The sequence below is a fragment of the Epargyreus clarus genome, unplaced genomic scaffold (genome assembly GCF_041222505.1).
Source record: "Epargyreus clarus isolate Ecla_fem2 unplaced genomic scaffold, WU_Ecla_fem_2.2 ptg000026l, whole genome shotgun sequence".
NCBI classification, from domain to species: Eukaryota; Metazoa; Arthropoda; class Insecta; order Lepidoptera; family Hesperiidae; genus Epargyreus; species Epargyreus clarus.
The window spans coordinates 9,788,254-9,806,336 of NW_027332233.1; the positions used below are offsets into that span (position 1 = coordinate 9,788,254).

At 36.8% G+C, this 18,083-nt stretch overlaps 1 protein-coding gene across 5 annotated transcripts in view; it reads left to right on the forward strand.

The window, feature by feature from the left end:
• Positions 1–18,083, forward strand: part of Rbfox1 (RNA-binding Fox protein 1) — a 55,956-nt gene that overhangs the window by 27,337 nt on the left and 10,536 nt on the right. For 2 of the 5 annotated variants that reach the window (XM_073087974.1, XM_073087976.1), the window contains exons 3-9: positions 8,772–9,029; positions 10,887–11,159; positions 11,285–11,338; positions 14,326–14,418; positions 15,349–15,403; positions 16,213–16,233; positions 17,055–17,196. In XM_073087974.1, the coding sequence (XP_072944075.1) occupies positions 8,772–9,029; positions 10,887–11,159; positions 11,285–11,338; positions 14,326–14,418; positions 15,349–15,403; positions 16,213–16,233; positions 17,055–17,196 (896 nt within the window). Of the gene's footprint in view, positions 1–8,771; positions 9,030–10,886; positions 11,160–11,284; positions 11,339–14,325; positions 14,419–15,348; positions 15,404–16,212; positions 16,234–16,909; positions 17,010–17,054; positions 17,197–18,083 lie in introns of all 5 variants that reach the window. The other 3 variants (XM_073087977.1, XM_073087978.1, XM_073087975.1) reach the window with 2 other exon arrangements.

Here is an 18,083-nt window from a genome sequence, read left to right on the forward strand (position 1 = left end):
AGGAACTGTAACTGTTTGTATGGGAAGAGAGGGCAGTTTGATGTAATGCTCAAAAAATTATACTACACAAGGAGATATTTGAAATCGATTCACTGAATTAAATCATTCCTTAATATCTATTAAGAAGGTGAAGTACTAGGTTCTACTCCAATAAAAACGATCTTGGATCGTTATCTCTACTAGCATGTAGCAACAATTCCACGAGACATTTGTCCATTCTATACGTCCGTCCTACTAAATTTGATGTAGACTATATATTTCAACCTTGTTTTTTGTAATATATGAAACAGACCCTCATCTTTTATGTAATTCTATGGGTCTGCGTAAAAAGATAGAGCATTTTCATCTGGTGACTTGATGAAATGAGATCAAATTTTAATTATATTCGAGATTCTTTATTTACTTACGAATTCTAGGTATAATAAGCGTTAGCGTAGCATTTTTACTTATTTTCTTTATATATTCTGCTGATTGCTTGCTGATTTGAATACTTAACGATGTTGACTCTACACCCTGTTTTTGTGATCACTCCAATATCTAAGTGAACGAATAGTAGAACAGAATTATCAGAAATGCTCAATAATAACAAGAAATAGTCGTTGAACTTATATAACGTTATCAAGTTGTGTACCTCTCAATAGGTCATAATAACAATCCCTCGTTGGTTTATCATCCATAATAATAATTGTCGGATATATGTTTGAAGAAATTGCTTCGACGTATCTATATTGTACTCAAAATATTATGTATAATGTGTTGTATTTTTATTTACGGTACTAATGATCTGTATAATCAAAGCGCGTTCTGTGTTACAAAGAAGATTAATTATAACAATTTAATTCAAAAACACATTAAATTATTGCTACGTATTTCAATACTTTTCTTTTTATTACTTATCGGAAAACTAGATTAAAACAGAGTGTAGCTTGTGGGTTTGTGTAATATACACGAAAGTAAATACTACAAATTATGTCTTACATCGGTGTGTGCACCTTCGTCTCACTCTAAAAATACATCTGGTTTTCCAACCGCACCAAAAGAAGTATAAGTTCAGTAAAATAATACATGCAATATTAACTAATTTACAAAGACAGCACGCAACTGCCATGCGTGCTGAGCGCGCTCCCTTCATCTTTACACTTACACATTGTCCAGTTGAGATCAATTACGGTTAATTGAACTTGATATAATTATCTAATTCTGAGCAGAGCAGCGTTCTTCGCTCCGACACCGGTTGCATCATAACCAACTGTTATTTTATTCTAACAAGAAAAGTTTTTCATTTACATCTCTAATGATTTCTGAAATTTGTGTTTGTAAATTTCTAATTAGTAGATTAATCGTACATTTATCATATATTAGTAAAGATACTTCGCCGCCTTGAAATTGAATGAAGCCACAAACGGCTTATTATAATAAGTTCTTTTTTTTAAATTCTTGACAAATAAAAACATTTTTAGAGATAAATTAACGAATAAATAACTAATACTGCGTAATTTACATAATAAATAAATAATTTATAATAATAATTTCAAATTTTTTAGGGACATTTTAGCACGGAGACGTGGCAAAACTTTTTAAGCAACTATTTCAATTCTCAAAACTGGGTACATTTTCTTGTTAGGAGTAAGTAATCTTTACTAATCTATGACATTTATATTGAATCTTGTAACCACTTTGTAAATATCATCGCTACAATATATACAGTTGATCAACGCACTTTTTGCGTCTATTTTAAAAGTTACATTCTCGCCGTCTGGCGTCAAAATTAGCTAGAGGACAACGATCGGCAAAGTATTTCGAAGACTATTGCAATAAAAACATATCATGAGCGTATATTAAACTTTCGAGCGCGATCCAAAATTAAATATGTAAAATATGGTACAATACAAATCATACGCGTATTTTTCAGCGTTGGCCGTAATGAATGTTCGTAATTTGTTCATAAACACTGAAGGAAGAATAAGAATAGACAGAGACTAAACAGGATCACAGAACACTAGACGAACCGCAGAGCGTGCTCTATAAAAAGTCAGATTGTTTACGCGGCCGCCCGCCCGCCGGATATGACCGACGGCGGCACGCCACATGTGTAATGATCATTGTATCTCCTCTGAATAAGTTTATATCAATTATAGTTCGCGCCAAACTGCTAGTCCGTTCTGAAGTTGTTGCGAACGGGTGTAGTCATACTATTCGCTATGGCGACGCGATTCAATTCTATATTCAGAGCGGACTAGCAGTTTTACGCGAACTATACCACATATACAACTCGTATATGTATATTATGCTTGTGGCGATAGTAAGCTTTCTGTATTAAATGTTAATTGAAAAGCATTTTGTGTAACTTAATATTTCAATTACTCCTTGATTTTCTTTTTATGCCCACATATACCTTTGTTAAAATACATATTTTGTATTTGAATTTGTTTGTAAGAAATGTCGTGGTAAACAATTAGAATTCAAAATATAAGTGCTCTTCGTTGCAACGTTGAAGAGGGGGTGACTCTTCAGTGTGTCTCGCATGTGTAACCTCGAGCCGTGTTCATGTCTATCTTCTAAATATATCTTCTCTGCCACAATAATTTCCTCCGCCTATTGGAGATTATAACGTGATGCGTTCTTAGAGATACGCTTTATTGACACTTATGATCATATTAATGTACTAAACGTGGTTCTAAGACATTATTTTCTTTATGATCAATAATTCGAACCTTTATTATTTTTATCAAGTCATATACCGACGAGTCTTCCAAGTACCGTGAACACTAAATATTGAAAGCACATTGAGACTGCTTTTACCATTGACGCGAATATTAAACGTTATAATAAAGTGTTTACGTATTGTCTTCGTTACAATAAGAATTCGGAGGGAACGGCTACAGATGGCGTTCAAGCGTGGGAATAGGCTGATACCCTACGCAGTTAGGGTGGGCACCGAGTTCGTTAAGTATGAAAAGAACGCACAGGAGCAATGGGTACAAGGGACAGGGCCCACCTCCGACCGGCTGATTATTAATGTCTTGAACGTCACCCGCCGCCCACCACTACACTGTATCGTTCCGAGAGGTGAACCCGCCCAACTTGAAAAAGAGCCTCACGATGCTTTTGCCAACCGACCCATTGTTGATGAAACACAATAAGAATAAAATTGTTCTATTCACTGAAATTCACCTTTAATGTTTTTGGGATTACTTCTTGCTATTGTTAAAACACTTGTGGATATTCAATGCTTTATTTCTTTCTAATTTCGGTCAAAGGGTACCTGTATTTTTTTCGACGTAAGCATCACGTTTTTAGGCACGTTTTGTGTTTTTTGCCATCGGTTTTCCCGTAATAGCTTTAAGTCTTGTAATTAAGAAACATTGCAATAAAATAGAAAATCTACATAAGATTATTTAGATTTTGTGCTGCTAAACTACATTGACAGGCTTAAAAAGTAAACGACATATACTTTGTGAGCTGTCACATCGTTAGCCAATTTGTGCGGGATATTTTTTCACGATTTTTTGTAACCTTTGAATACAGTCCTAAGGTCCATAAAACGCAAGTTGTTACTTTATTCACTTAAAATATTTCATCATCTTATATAGTAGTCTTTTATAAATATATATTTTTTATAATTATACCTACACGATGAGGCAGACGGGATACCTGACGGAAAGCAGTCACCGTCGCCTATGGACATTTGCAACACCAGAGGAGTCGCCAATGCATCGCCGGATTTGGAGGAGAGCTCTTTACACCTTTATTGAAGAGCCCCATGTCATAGCGCTCCGGAAATACCTCGGAAGGGAGTTCATTCCACATCTTGCACGTCCGTGGCAAGAACGTCCATAGGTTATGTAGGTGATAGAGGAAATAACCACGAGAGAGACGCCATTTACAGTGGTTTACACTATATGCTGTTATAACATTGAACTTGTTAGTTGTTCGTTTTGCGCAATGATAGGAAATGAAACTCGAGACCGGTGATGTGGAGAAAACAATAGACGCGCGTAATCTCGGGTCGCCAACGATGCAAGGTTTGAGGCCATTGCTTATCCTATTATTATCTCCAAAGGGCAACTCGTACAAGCAAACGATTATAATATGTAGCAAGTTACTTATGCGGCTTGGGAAGTTATTATAAGTACGGCTTAGGGACGTACAAGTCTTTTTCCTTTACACATTTTTCTTTGCTTTATTTTTAAAGTGAACTTACACATACATTTATTACAGAACTTATTAACTATACTACTACTACTGCTACTAACTACTAACTATACAGAGATAATTCAAAATTTTAGTAAGTGGAAGTCTGTTCATTCAATACTATTTATTACTTTACGGTGGTCAGTGAATAGCATAACGGTAAAATATTGGAATTTTAACAATTTATTAATTTACTAGTCATACGTATATAACAAAATTAATCACACAAAGGATACCATAACACGTATCAAACTTTTATAGCTTCTATCCCTAGAAGACGTGGGATGTTATTACGTAATGAAATAAAGCACAGACTCTCAACACTCCACAGAGATGTGACCGGATTTTATATGGGGCAAGACTTAAAACTCACGTCATAAAACTATGTGGGTTATAACTGTAATTAAACGGTGTCCAGAGTGGTTATTTGCGACGCAAATTTAACAACTAGTGAGTCGTCGTGGTTGCGCCGCGAGCCGCCGGCGCAATTGTGACCAATAACCACTTCCTAATTTTCTCGTTTCCTGAGCCTCGCCTCGCCTGCGCGTCATTCCCTTTGTGCCGGTTTGGTTACAACATAGCTATTTAAATATATCTGGTACGGTCTTTGAATCTGGATTTCTATGCAATAAAAGTAATCAGCAAGCAGATGTTGAGAGGTCTTTGCTATTCATGAACATCTCACATCTGTAACCAACTTCAAATAGAATTGGCGTTGTACCGAATTCCGCAAAATTTTCTTCTACAATTTTCTTCACAAAAATTACTGCAGATTCTGTAAGGGCAATTTAACCCTGTAAAATCAGTTACACCCCCGATTAGACCTTTAAAGACAATTTTAACCCTGTGGGATAATTTTGACCACAAAACCGGTCGGGTCAATTTTACCAATTTCCAAAGCAGGCATATAAAGATCTAACAAAAGAAACTCGACGCATGAGAATTAAAGGTCAGATGAACATGAAAATGGCGTGTTTAATCCGAAACGTGTATCCAATAGACAGTTTGTGTACCTACTCGGATCTCTACTCTGTATAAACATAAAGGACGGCGGAAAGCCCTCATTCGCAATTTAATTTCGTTCCCGGTGAAAACTTGATGTAATAATACAAAAAACAGAGCGTAGGAGGATACGCGTATACAGAGCACAAATTACTTTTGAAGCGTTATCACGTAAATAATATAAATAACGGAAAATTTTCACTTTGCATTTTTACAAAGGAACCCTTTGTGGTTTGATTCTGTACGCACCACCGCCTTACCTAATATAGAAACAGAGTTTAAGCGCTGCTACCTTTTGAAAGGTAAAGTTACATGTGACGTTCCAATTTAGTATTCAGGAGTAGCTATAAATCTACGTCTGATCTCAGTTAGGACTCCAATCCTATCTGGGGTTGATTATAGGTGTTCATATGAAGAAATTACTTCATACCATCAGGCGGACTGCCTGTTTGTTTATTATTTCTGTACCCTTCATTTGAGAATGTTACTGATAATATTTGCTGATGAATATTCATATTTTTGCCGCCCTGTCCCTTATAAATGTATTTTTTCTAGAATAGATTAGATTACCCTAGGTTAGTGCATATAAAAACAAGTACACAATATACTTAATGTATAAAACTTTTATAAACCATTATTAAGTTCAAACTTCCACGCTTGAAGCGATAGCATCCTATATTACTTAACGACCACTACTTTGTTATGATGGATAGCTTTAGTTTCTTCTGCTTATGTTAGTAACTTCTTCCGATTAACTGTAAAACTAAACATGTGAAGCGTAAACTCGATACATAATGAATGGTCCTGTAATACATGTATTATTATTATTGATTCATTGAAGTGATGTAGATGTAAATGTTAATTAACTTACAGATTTATGATATACAATGTAGATTATATAATAATAAACATGTATACGGTTAGGTTTAATTAATTTATAATAGTAACGACATGCGTGGCAGAGCGGTTACTATATCGGTCTGGCACGCAGAGGGTACCGGGTTCATTCTTCGGCTAACCAGAAATCTAAATGATGAATAAAGTTATTTTTTCTAGATATGGATGCTTATATCTAGAAATACCTTTGTGTGGGCCCCACATAGCAACCATGATACAGGGAATCTTTGTGCAAGGTTACGAATGTACAAAGCATCACAGTAAAAAAACATTCAATGATGCTCGGTGCTTGGTTTCCATTGTGTGCACTGTGCATGTACATTGTACATGTCTTTAAATAATAAATACCTATCACTGAATTTTGTATATCTATGACGTTAGTCTGGGGCGAGCATCGAGAATCGATGTAGCCATACCCTTCACCTTTTGATTCGGACGTACGTACGTATTAATACTTTATCGTCTATAGTACGCAATAGGCTGCAACGTATTTTGGCACCGGTGCTCCGTGTCAATATTCCGATTCGTAGCCCAGAAACGTCAACTAAAAGTAGTTGCCGAATTTATTAGAACAGAATTAGTGTACGCCACGTTCCTGAGACATGTGTTTTGAACTCGCATAATCACATTTTAGTGTCATGCACAGTTGTATATGTGAAACTCATTTAAGATTGGTTTTAATCACCGGCTCCGTGATGCTTACTATGTTAGCATAGTAATAGATTACTGTAGATGTTTTGTAAACCTATGCAATAAAACGGAAGAAGTTTACGAGATGCTTTTCGTGCTGAGTAATCAAGTTAGAAACGTTTTGTAAATGTACAAATACAAACATCATGATTATTGTTAAAATAAGAAAAAGTATTTTTAATTATGACTTAGGGCCGTGACGTACATTCTTTCATGCTGTAGGATTTTTGGTCGGCATTTTGGCTCAATTAAGTTTTCTAATCCTTTCATAAATAACATACGCTTTTTGAAGTTTTGTATAAAGATGTCATGCATAAACAAGTTTAACATCCAAGGATGGTTTACCTTACCTTCACAAATAAAGTCAAATTAACGAATGCAATATTTGTGCATAGACTACAGTACATGAAATTGGGTTTTAGTGCTAAAAAACTAAATTGTTACTAATCACTAAAAGCTAAAACGAACGCATATTAGATTTAAGATTTTTCGATTACACTTACTAAAGGTAAATTTTCATCAATGAAATGAATAAATAAATGTGTTTTACATTTATCATTTCCTGACCCTAGACAAATTCAGCTTTACATAAATAGCTATTAAATTTGTTATTTTAAAAGTCTGCATGGAAGCTCCCTCCTCTAGACCGACAAACAAATAAAGCACATACGAAGACCGGAGCACATTGATTCAATTTACCTGCGTAACAACAATTCAACGGCGACGTTCCCGTGTCTCTATTAGTTTAAGGACGCAGTAACCTCGTGACTGCTTCAGTGGAGCGGGCCCTAACACATTGCCATGTGTGGTTATTACATTATGTAAATTGAACGTCGTTCCCTTTACTACCTGACGATGCAGGAATAGAAATATTTGCTTGAATTTTCATGTTATGCTGACGTCATCTGCCTGTGGTAAATTGGAAAAACAATTTGGACGGTACTATTAGGATAGGTTGCACCGATCCTCTATATGTATTGCTTTTATTCAATTAACATTTAATGCATGTGGCCATTGGTTGATAATGTATTTTATATTAATGTAAACCTCATTCGTTTCGGTCCACTAAATATTTAATATGTCTATGAAACAGTAATATGTAGTAAACGTCCAACTCGAAAATCCTGTTAACGAGTCGATTATGGATATATTTCAAGATTTAAGGAATACTCAATGTATCGTATGTTTATGTTTCATAATATTATATTAGCTTTAAAAAAAATGTCAAGGATGTAAATTTAAATATACCTATTATAGCACAACATTGTACAAAGAGGTTTAATAATTTATCTATTTGATTATACAGTGCAACCTCGATATAACAAATCGGAGGGGAACAAGAAAATATTCGTAATATCAAGTAATTCGTTGAACTGAGGTTTGTTATGTTGAGGTTAGATTGGTCTAAAATTCGTTATAAAGAGGTAAAAGAATAGTTTTATTCACCTCAATATTACGTACTTATCTTGTTATAGCGAACAACTTCTACTAATAAATGATAACACATTTTTATCAAATTACTATATGTATTTGCTATGTATTACTATATGTATTTAACTAAAATCTTTAACAATAGTGACGAGCAGAGGTGTTTACATTACTTTCCATCAAAACAACAATGATTACTTTACAAACAAAAGCGTGTCGAAACATGTCGAGACATGAATCACATTATAAGATTAAGAGTTATATTATTGGTGGAAACTTTATATAAAGGTTTTGGGTTGGCAAAATTCGTTAATTAGAGGTATGAATACTTTTTCTTGATAGTTGAAAATTCGTTATTAAGAGGTTGTACGCAAAGAATGTTCGCAATGTAAAGGTATATTTTATATTGACTCTTATGGACAATTCAAGGGGATTACGAAGAATTTGTTAAATCGAGGAAGTCGTTATATTGAGGTACGTTATATTAAGGTTGCACTGTATACATATATTTGTTTCTTATTAACATTTGTATATTTATGATGAATTCTATGGGATTTCAGCACATGGTGGGAACGGGCATGGCGTCCCCGTTCAATGCGGCGGCGGCGGCTGCGGCCGCGGCGGCGCAGTTTGCTGCCAACGGCGACGCGCTGGCCGGCGTGAAGGCGGACAGCGGGCCCGCCGCCGCGCCACAGGCACCCCTGGTCAAGAGCGAGGGGCCCCCGCAACCGACACCGATGCCACCGACGAATTTCTCTCCCCAGCCACAGCCACAGTCGCATCAGACAAATTCAGTAGAAAATCAAAATAATAACACAGTAAGTTTTTGATTCTTATTTGGGTTTTGTTTTGGTAATTATACCGGTATGGGTGTAAACCAAAATTGAAATATTAGGGGTGTGCGAATATCGTTCGAATCGAATCGAATCGAATATCAATATTCGATTCGAAATTCGAATCGAATAATTCGAATTTTCGAATTATTCGAAATTCTTCGAATAATTCGAAAAATTTCGAATAATTCGAAAAATTTCGAATAATTCGTAAAAATTTCGAATAATTCGAAAGTTTTCGAATAATTCGCGAATTAAGGGGGTATTCTAGTCTAGAAGCATGAATTTCAGGTAATTTTTTGAAGTGCCGTAAAAAAAGGCAATCAATATTTTTACCATCATTATTATTATTCATTTATTAATATTTTGATTTTTCATAATACTTTATTTGCTATAATATAATTTTTATTATTTCATCATTTAAAAAAAAACTATATTAATTGTTCTATTTGTGTAACTATATGGTTTAAATAAAATGTATATTGATTATTGACTGTTAAATTTTTATTCGAAAATTGAAAATAAGAAACCCTGAAAAAATTCTAATTATTCAAAAATTTTCGGATTATTCGAAAAATTTCGAATAATTCGAAAATTTTCGAATTATTCGAAATTTTTCGAAATATTCGGGAACTTTCGAATAATTCGAATTTTCGAATTATTCGATTCGAGTTTCGAATCGAATATTAATATTCGATTCGGAACGAATAATTCGTAAGTTCGAATTATTCGCACACCCCTATGAAATATCTTTCTTTATCCCATCTTGGTTATAAAAAGGCCAGTAGCATTACCACGAGTTGGCATAGAAACGCCACTATAGAAATGGTAAATAGAAAACTATTGTCATTTTGCTAGTGAATAACATAACTACTATCGTTACGGTATTTCTTGACATGGGACCGAATTTGTATGGCAATAGATCATAATGACATTCGCTAGCGATTTGATTTCGATAGGTTTTTTACGTATCGAGTTACGTCACTACGGATTTTAGTTCTACGAGTAACCACCAGAGGCGCAGTACAATTTTTCATACATTTATTTTACGCAGTCGATAGCGAGTAATACTTTTGTAAACTCATGGTAGTCCTACTGTTGTTATTTTTACTTTTTATCATAAATTCCCACTACAACATAATTCAATTCCAGCGATCAAAATGTTATATTTTATTTAAAATGTCGCGTCTAGCTTTTGATTACCTAGTAACAGGGTTATCTTTCTTAAATAGTCTATAATTATAGAAGTCTTAGAAAGCAAGATGGTTTCATACCATTTAAACCATCTTTATTCGATATTTCAGTTTCTGAGTAAATAGCAATCTCTCCACGAAATTCTAAGCATCTGTTTTGAGGTATTTTAGTAAGATCGACTATACGCGGCCTGGAAACTGTTAATACATGATTTATGAGTCTATCGTTTATGTTAAGTACATAAATTAGTGGTGAGTTTATAACGATCGTATTTATATCTGTTTAGTTCGGCCATATTTAAAATTGGAAGAAACCTTCGGAGTTCGACTTCAGAGGCACCGCTCCCTTACCAATTTCTGTCTAATAACAGTTTTATACGCTACTGTGTACAGGGTTTGAAGGTTGTGGTAAGGGTTAAAACTTATATGAAGCGATGATAACAAGTTCAACTTAATCCTCTGGGATAGCAAAGCATATGTGGGCCCACCTTAGTTAAGACTCCTATCAGATAAGAATCCTACCTGGGGTAGACTAAAGATGTCCAAGAGCAGCAGTCGGCACTCAACATCAGATGGGCTGCATGCTCGGTGGCTACTTCAGTTTTATAAAAACAGCCTTGTATAATGGTGCGGTTCGGTAACGTTGCAGCAGAGCGAAGTGGAGGCGACGGAGGAGAGCACGCCGGTGAGCGTGGCAGCGGCGGCGGTGGCGCAGCAGGCGGCGGCGGCGCACGCGGCGGCGGCGGCGGTGAGCGCGGCCGTGGCGGCCGGCGCCGCGCCCGCCGCGCACGCCGCGCACGCCGCGCTCGCCGCGCCCGACAAGAACCTCGTGCCCGTCTCGCAGGCCTCCCAGCCCAAGCGACTCCACGTATCCAACATACCGTTTAGGTTCAGGGATCCCGACCTCCGCAACATGTTCGGGGTGAGTCGCACCACGCTTCGCACTCCCCGAATTGATAGCACGGCATGAGTGATCAGATTAGTTGTCGCTATACTTAGTGAGTGATCCTTCGACATTGTTTATATAATCCTCGTTTTGCTTTTCAGCAATATGGCACAATACTTGATGTAGAAATTATCTTCAATGAACGTGGCTCAAAGGTAAGCCCTGTTTATTCATCTCCGAAAGTATTTACGAAGTAGCTCCTTGAAATCCATTAGATTTCATTGAGGCTACTTTTATGAATTTCTGATGATAAAGTCCAGAATACGCGATTAATTTGCTCTCTCAAAATATGTCTGTGTTTAATACAACTTCATTATATAGGTACATAGTGATTCATATTGAAATATTGATTGTTTATTCTGGTCTAGTTTCTGTAAAATGAAAGAAGCAATGAACACATTTATAAAATTAGTAACCACCTAAAAATACATGTATTGGTTACAATAATTCTGATTTCATTTGTTAATCTCTATTAATGTGTTCATGGTTTCTTAAGTAAATTAAAGGAATGTATAATCATATTATTGCACAATTCTACAGTAAGAAAAAAAGTCTAAATAATCGAATACGTCGAACAATCGTCGTATTAGTTTCCCCAGTTCTCCCAAAGTTGTCATTATAGCAATCCAACATGTAAATGTTTTTGCAAGTCTTTAGTAAATATTTTTCATTTGAATCACACTTATTTTTGGTCTTGAGTGTATGACTCCGCGTTAACTTTAAAACACATTCCTTGGATTTACTAATATCGCACTCATAGCTATTGCTCTCAATTATTTTCCACACATGATTACTTCATATATATTCACAATTTTTAAATAAAAGCAATAGCTAGAGGCTGATTAATATTATTTAGTATTTGCTGCCCAAACTAGTACTATTACTGAATATTCTCCCATAAACGTGTTATCACATCTATTTGATTCGAATTAAATATTGTAACATCCTTGCTTAATAAAAATTAAAAGGCAAATGGGCTTAGTTAAGTATTAATCGTGTTTTGAATAAACTTCCTTCTTATAGCATATTCTTGGTTTTAATGTTTGGTGCAGTATCTCTAATGGCATTGTATATTATCATTAATTAATAATAATGTCTATAAGTCTGTAATCCAACTGAAAATTTACTGAATTGTTATGTACTTATTATGCCTCTGACATATTTTTGCCTATTATCCTTATTCTATGAGAAAATTACAAAAATAATAATTATTTATTTGATGATTTGCAAAAGTAAGTCAAAGGCATAACGTCAGATAGTAATATACATATATATTATATATATAATAAATTTCATACTTTTACAATACTCAAAAAACAACTAAAATGTAACTGTCAATCCCCTCGAGATAATTGCATAGAGATGAATATTATTGAAATATTTTTAAGATTGATTGGATTGATCGCTTTTTCGTGTTTACTGCTTTCCTTGTGTCAGTTTGGTGACCGCCCCTACAGTAGTCCATGCTCGCTCATGTCTAAAACGTATTTTACTCTTTTGATATAATAGCTCCAAGTTATTTTTTCTTCAGTGCCTCACATGGGATATGCAGTATTAGAGAATGATGCATCGTCACTATAACAGCTGATTTTCTAAGTCATATTTTAAGGACAGCTCTATTATTCATCACTAATATATTTAATACAATCATCCAAACTGCACCGCATTATATTTGTTATCGAAGTACTCAAATGTTCATTGTAATAATATCATCTGCAGCCACCACACTGACCTGTGACTCCTTGGTTCGCGTATTTGATTTGTGTAGTTTGGGTGATGTGTCATTCTGAAATTTAATTTTGTCTATTTTAATTAAAATGTTAATATTTTCAGTTCATTTTGTTATAATACTAGAACTGTCAGTCATGCGCTTCCTAACAAGGGAATTTAATACATATTTTACTAGTTTTGGGCATGTGTACTTCTCTGACTCTAAATACTCTGTTAATATGTTGTCAACACGAGTTACATATTCCTAGAAGTAACTTTGGCGCATCTGTTAGTTTGGCTTTACCTCTAAGTGAGTAGTGTCTTCTCGTGTGGAGTCGTCGCCACCGTTGCCGCGTGCTTTGCGTGCGCTCCCAGTGTCAGATCGCGAGCGATGGACGGGCGCGTAGCCCTCGCTTCCTATTCATTTATATATTTTATCTGTAGCCTCCTTATATCTCTTTCTCTCTGCCCAAAGTAATGTTTTATGTACAATAAATATGTGCACTCAGAATGGTATTAATAATAATAGAGCTGTCATGCTTTTATAAATGTAAGCGTTTCGTACAATCAGCAACTTGTTTGCCACTTTCACAACTCGTCTCTTCCACTGTATTGTGTGCTGTGCTAGCTGCTTTTGTATCTATGGGTTATCACCGTGTATTTTCGTATGACGTAGTTTACCTTACCGAAGCACGACCGATTATGATTATAGTTTTTATTCAACTGTAACAGAAAGGAGACAGTGTCTACAGCACTTGTATACAACGTTTGTGGCGTATGCTAGGTTATAAATACTGCTTTGATTTTATTATTGAATATTTAGATTTTAGCACTGTACAGTTCATGCACAATATCATAAAACATTAAAAAAGCTTTAGGTACGTGTGTTTGTAATGAGGCAATACCGTTGTACCCACTAGTCGGGCATCAGTGATAACACATGAGGAAACGATGTGCTACAGCTGATATAGTGAAATCCTCTCGAACTTGTATCCGATAAATGATCATTGCCTAGCTGAAACCTTTTACTTTCTAGACCAGTTTAGTTGATGCATGATCGGTGAGTTTCATAGAACAAATTGCAGCTAACATTCCACACAGAAGTTTCTAGTCATTTTGATTAAAGTAGTGTCTATCAAATTAGCTTTCAAAGGAATCCTTACGACGTGTACAACGTTAAAAACTCTTTCCAATAGTACAAACTGCTAGGTCGAGCGACATTGTATTAATTTAATGTAATCCAACGCTTATGTGTATCCATTCAGCTAGACTGCGCTCAAACTATCAACGTAATCGAAAAAATATCGTCCTCTCGATATTACACTAGAATATTTAAATAAAGAATATGCAATGCATAAATGTTAATTTTTGTTGCACGTTGTTTTTTGAGCGACGCTGTTTTTAATGCATGTTTTGTCTGTCTTGCATGCAGGGATTCGGTTTTGTAACATTCGCAAATAGTGGTGATGCGGAGCGAGCACGAGAGCGTCTTCACGGCACCGTGGTTGAGGGCAGAAAGATAGAGGTGTGCATGACTCAATGAATACCATCCGTAGCACTATGTAACTTATAACATCCCGCTCCTACGCCCACGCCCACACACCGCAACCTGCGCTCGTCTGCTCTGTAGTTATGCCATGCTAGTGCGCCGGCCGCACCCGGCCCCGCATATTAGCACTAAGTATACCGTCGTCTTTTCTAATCCACAAACAAACCTTATTTATTTTATCCCTTTACTCTCTAGACGGTCATTTAAAATGCCGATCGAATGAGAGAGTCTCACAGAAATGTAGAACGAACCGTACGTCTCTCAAAGTCCAGAGGTAAGACTGCAATTGCAAATTATTTATTTTCATTAACATTTGAAACGTTTTTAGACGACTTTATGGCATTCGAAGTACCTCCCTTGTTGATTAATTAAATACAAATTTTACATCAAAATACGTGGGATTTTCATCGGTTAATATGGATGTATAAATTGCAAAAGAATTTATGGACAATTGTTTTTTCTTATGTTTTCCTTTGTTCCCTATTTTATGTCACATGCAAAATCTAAATTTACATACTTTAACCGTTACGGGTTCGATTCCTGTATTTTCTGTTTTTTTATTACAATTTTTAATGAGATATGACTATTTCAGAATTAAAAACAATAATACATTTGTTATTGTGTATTTTATTTACAAAGTAAGTAGTTGAAAATATGAATATATTACTTTCATCGACTTTTCCCCAAGGACTTGTAACTGGTGGAAACTTGAAGCATACTCCAGTACTGCTGTACGCCAGAACAGATTGTAGATGTCCAGCAGTGGTATATATACGGGTTGCAAATGACCACCGTTCACTAACTTGATTGTTTTCAAGTCTGAATGTGTTAAAAAATTAAGTAATGTTAGGGCTTATGGTACTTAAACTAAAATGTGGTTCTTACTCATTGTTTAATTTAAATCAGGTTAATAATGCTACAGCGAGAGTGCAGACAAAGAAACCACCGGCGGTACCCAACGGTAAGCCTATATTAATTATTAACGTTACGCTGATTTTCATCGATAACAGTACATAATCCTCGTATCTCATACAACTTTCATGAAACAGATTTAATGAATGAAATAAATCACATACCTACAATATAATGTTAGTATATACTTAGAACACTTTTAATTATATTCACCTGTATCCGATGTTAATAAATTTTGGGATTTTCTCTTTTTAATCCATCCAGTTATTCTGGCTAGAAACGGATCAGTTCCCACTTTGGGTGAGAGAGCTGGCCTTATAAAGATCGGTGTTGTTCATGTTTAATGTACTCACTTGTTACATGTTGGCTAGATCCGTTGTCGGAATGCAAGTAGGTGAATGCTATTTTAGAGAATGAGCCCACTGTCAGCGCCCGGAGACAGTCTGCGCGCCGAACGCGCTACTTGTGTAACGTGTACACCGATTGGCACCCCCGACACTGCTCGATCAACCTACATTACAATTAAATTTGCGACCCTGATAACGATCGAACTTATTCCAAATTACTTACGCATACTTACATACGAGGGCTGTCTCCGGCGCAACTGTTGCCTGACATAACACTCGTCTAAGCGAACAGATATTAGCCAGCTTTTTAGATTTTCACTTAATTTTAAATGGCAAAAAATATTTCGTATGTTTTGACGTTCGTGGAATGAATGCAACCTCAATCTTGCACTGTCAATATTTCCGTTCTGTAGTAGAGAATGACTTCTAGGATTGTCTTCTTTGTGCTAGCTTAGTTATTGCGCGTACGCTCGTTGCGGCTATGAAAACATATTTTATTTATTTGTTTCAGTGTGCGTGCAGTGGCCGGAAGGTGAGATATCCAGAGTTTCTCCTTACTACCCTCGCTCATCAACAAAGGCTTTCGCGTTTATTATTATAATAACATTCATTCGAGCATGATCTTTCCTTACTTATGTGGTGGGACTGGTTAATTAGTTCTATTGCTCGATGAAATATGTATGTCACGAATTGATTTTAAAGCATTTTGTAAATTACCCCGACGGCCATGCTTCTTAGAGCAAGAGTAGGTTTGTGTTTTATCTATCGCACGGTGATGAGCATTTAAATTATAAAATTTTCGTGATTTAAGTCGTGCTGTAATGTGGCATGGCCTTGTTATTCCCGGTACTCTCGATGTGAATAATGAATATTCAAAACCCTAGTAATTTGAATTGCATTCTAGTGCATAGTAATAGCATAGATTATCGTTTATTTGTGATTAATGATTGGATAACAACGTACTCGCATTTTAAATCTGCATTTAACAAAAGCGTAAAGAGCCCCGGTGGAACGTTGAAACAATAACGGATATCCGACGAACCGCGTCGAGGCGCCGGAGTAGCCGGCCGGCGGGAACGCCGACGCCCAGTTATCGTTCCAACCTCTCGGCCGGCGGCTCGTTACACTTGTCGGGGAGCCGAGACCGGGTAGAGGGCGGCGTCGCAGCGGTCGTGTAGTCAGTGTGTAGAGGCGCGGTGTGTGCGCAGGGCTGCGGGTGTCCGGCGTGACGTGGCCGTGGCTCGGCGCGCCGGCCGCGACGCCCGCGCCGCCGCTCGTGCTGGCCCCGCGGGCCGCCCAGCGACGCAGGTAACGCACCCCGCATGCAGTAGCCCGTCCGTGTGTTGCATGTAGCGTCCGCGGCCCTGCGCGGCGCCGCCGTGCTGCGCGCGCGCTCGCCGCGGCCGCCGCCCCCGCCGCCCGCGCACCCCCACCCCCTCCACCACGCCGTCCTGCCCCGCGCCGCATACGCCTCGCCGTTGCACGCGTACGCACCGTGAGTACTCGCCGCACACACCCCACACCCCCACACCCCCACACCCCCACACCGCACCGCTATGCACCGCCAGTAGCTGCCGTCACACGGAGAAAACAGACTCAATTGCTAATTTACATTAAAATTAAGTATCTTTATTGCTCTTGTACTTTATACCTTTATATCATATATTTGGTTCTTTTATTTGCATATTTAATTATATCTTAAAACTATTTATAAAAAGTTTACTTAGGGGCCGTTCAAGTATTACGTAACGCAATTTTTGAAGAATTTTGACCCCCTCTCCCCCCCTTGTAACGCACCGTAACGTTTTTCTATACCCCCCCCCCCCCCTAACGTTACGTAACACTCAAGTGTCAATTTTTACCCTAAACTCGCTAAAAAGTTATGTTATAGTTTTTATCCTTGGGATACTTTTACTTACATATTTAGTTTATTTTACTAAGAAATAAAACAAGAGATTTTTAATCCGAATAAGAGTAAAAACTAATAAAACATCAACTCCGAAAAAGCCGAACTAAGTCGGCGGAACCCACTCATTCAAGGGATTTCCCGTAAAACGTAAATGAAAAGGGTTGCCAATTTAGGAGTTTTAATTCCCTATTTTTTTATTAAAAAAAATGTTACGTAACGTGTATTACGGAAGACCCCCTCCCGCCCCTGTAACGCATCGTAACGTTTTACAAGACCCCCCCTCCCCCCCAAATTGCGTTACGTAATACTTGAACGACCCCTTATACTATTTTATACTTCATATAATATACGTTTACTAGTACAAGTTACAGCTTATAATTTCAAACCAACTTACATACAATCAACTAATATTATCTGGTTTGTAAGTATACTAAGTTCGTTTATAAAATTACTTTTCTCCATATGACGGCAGT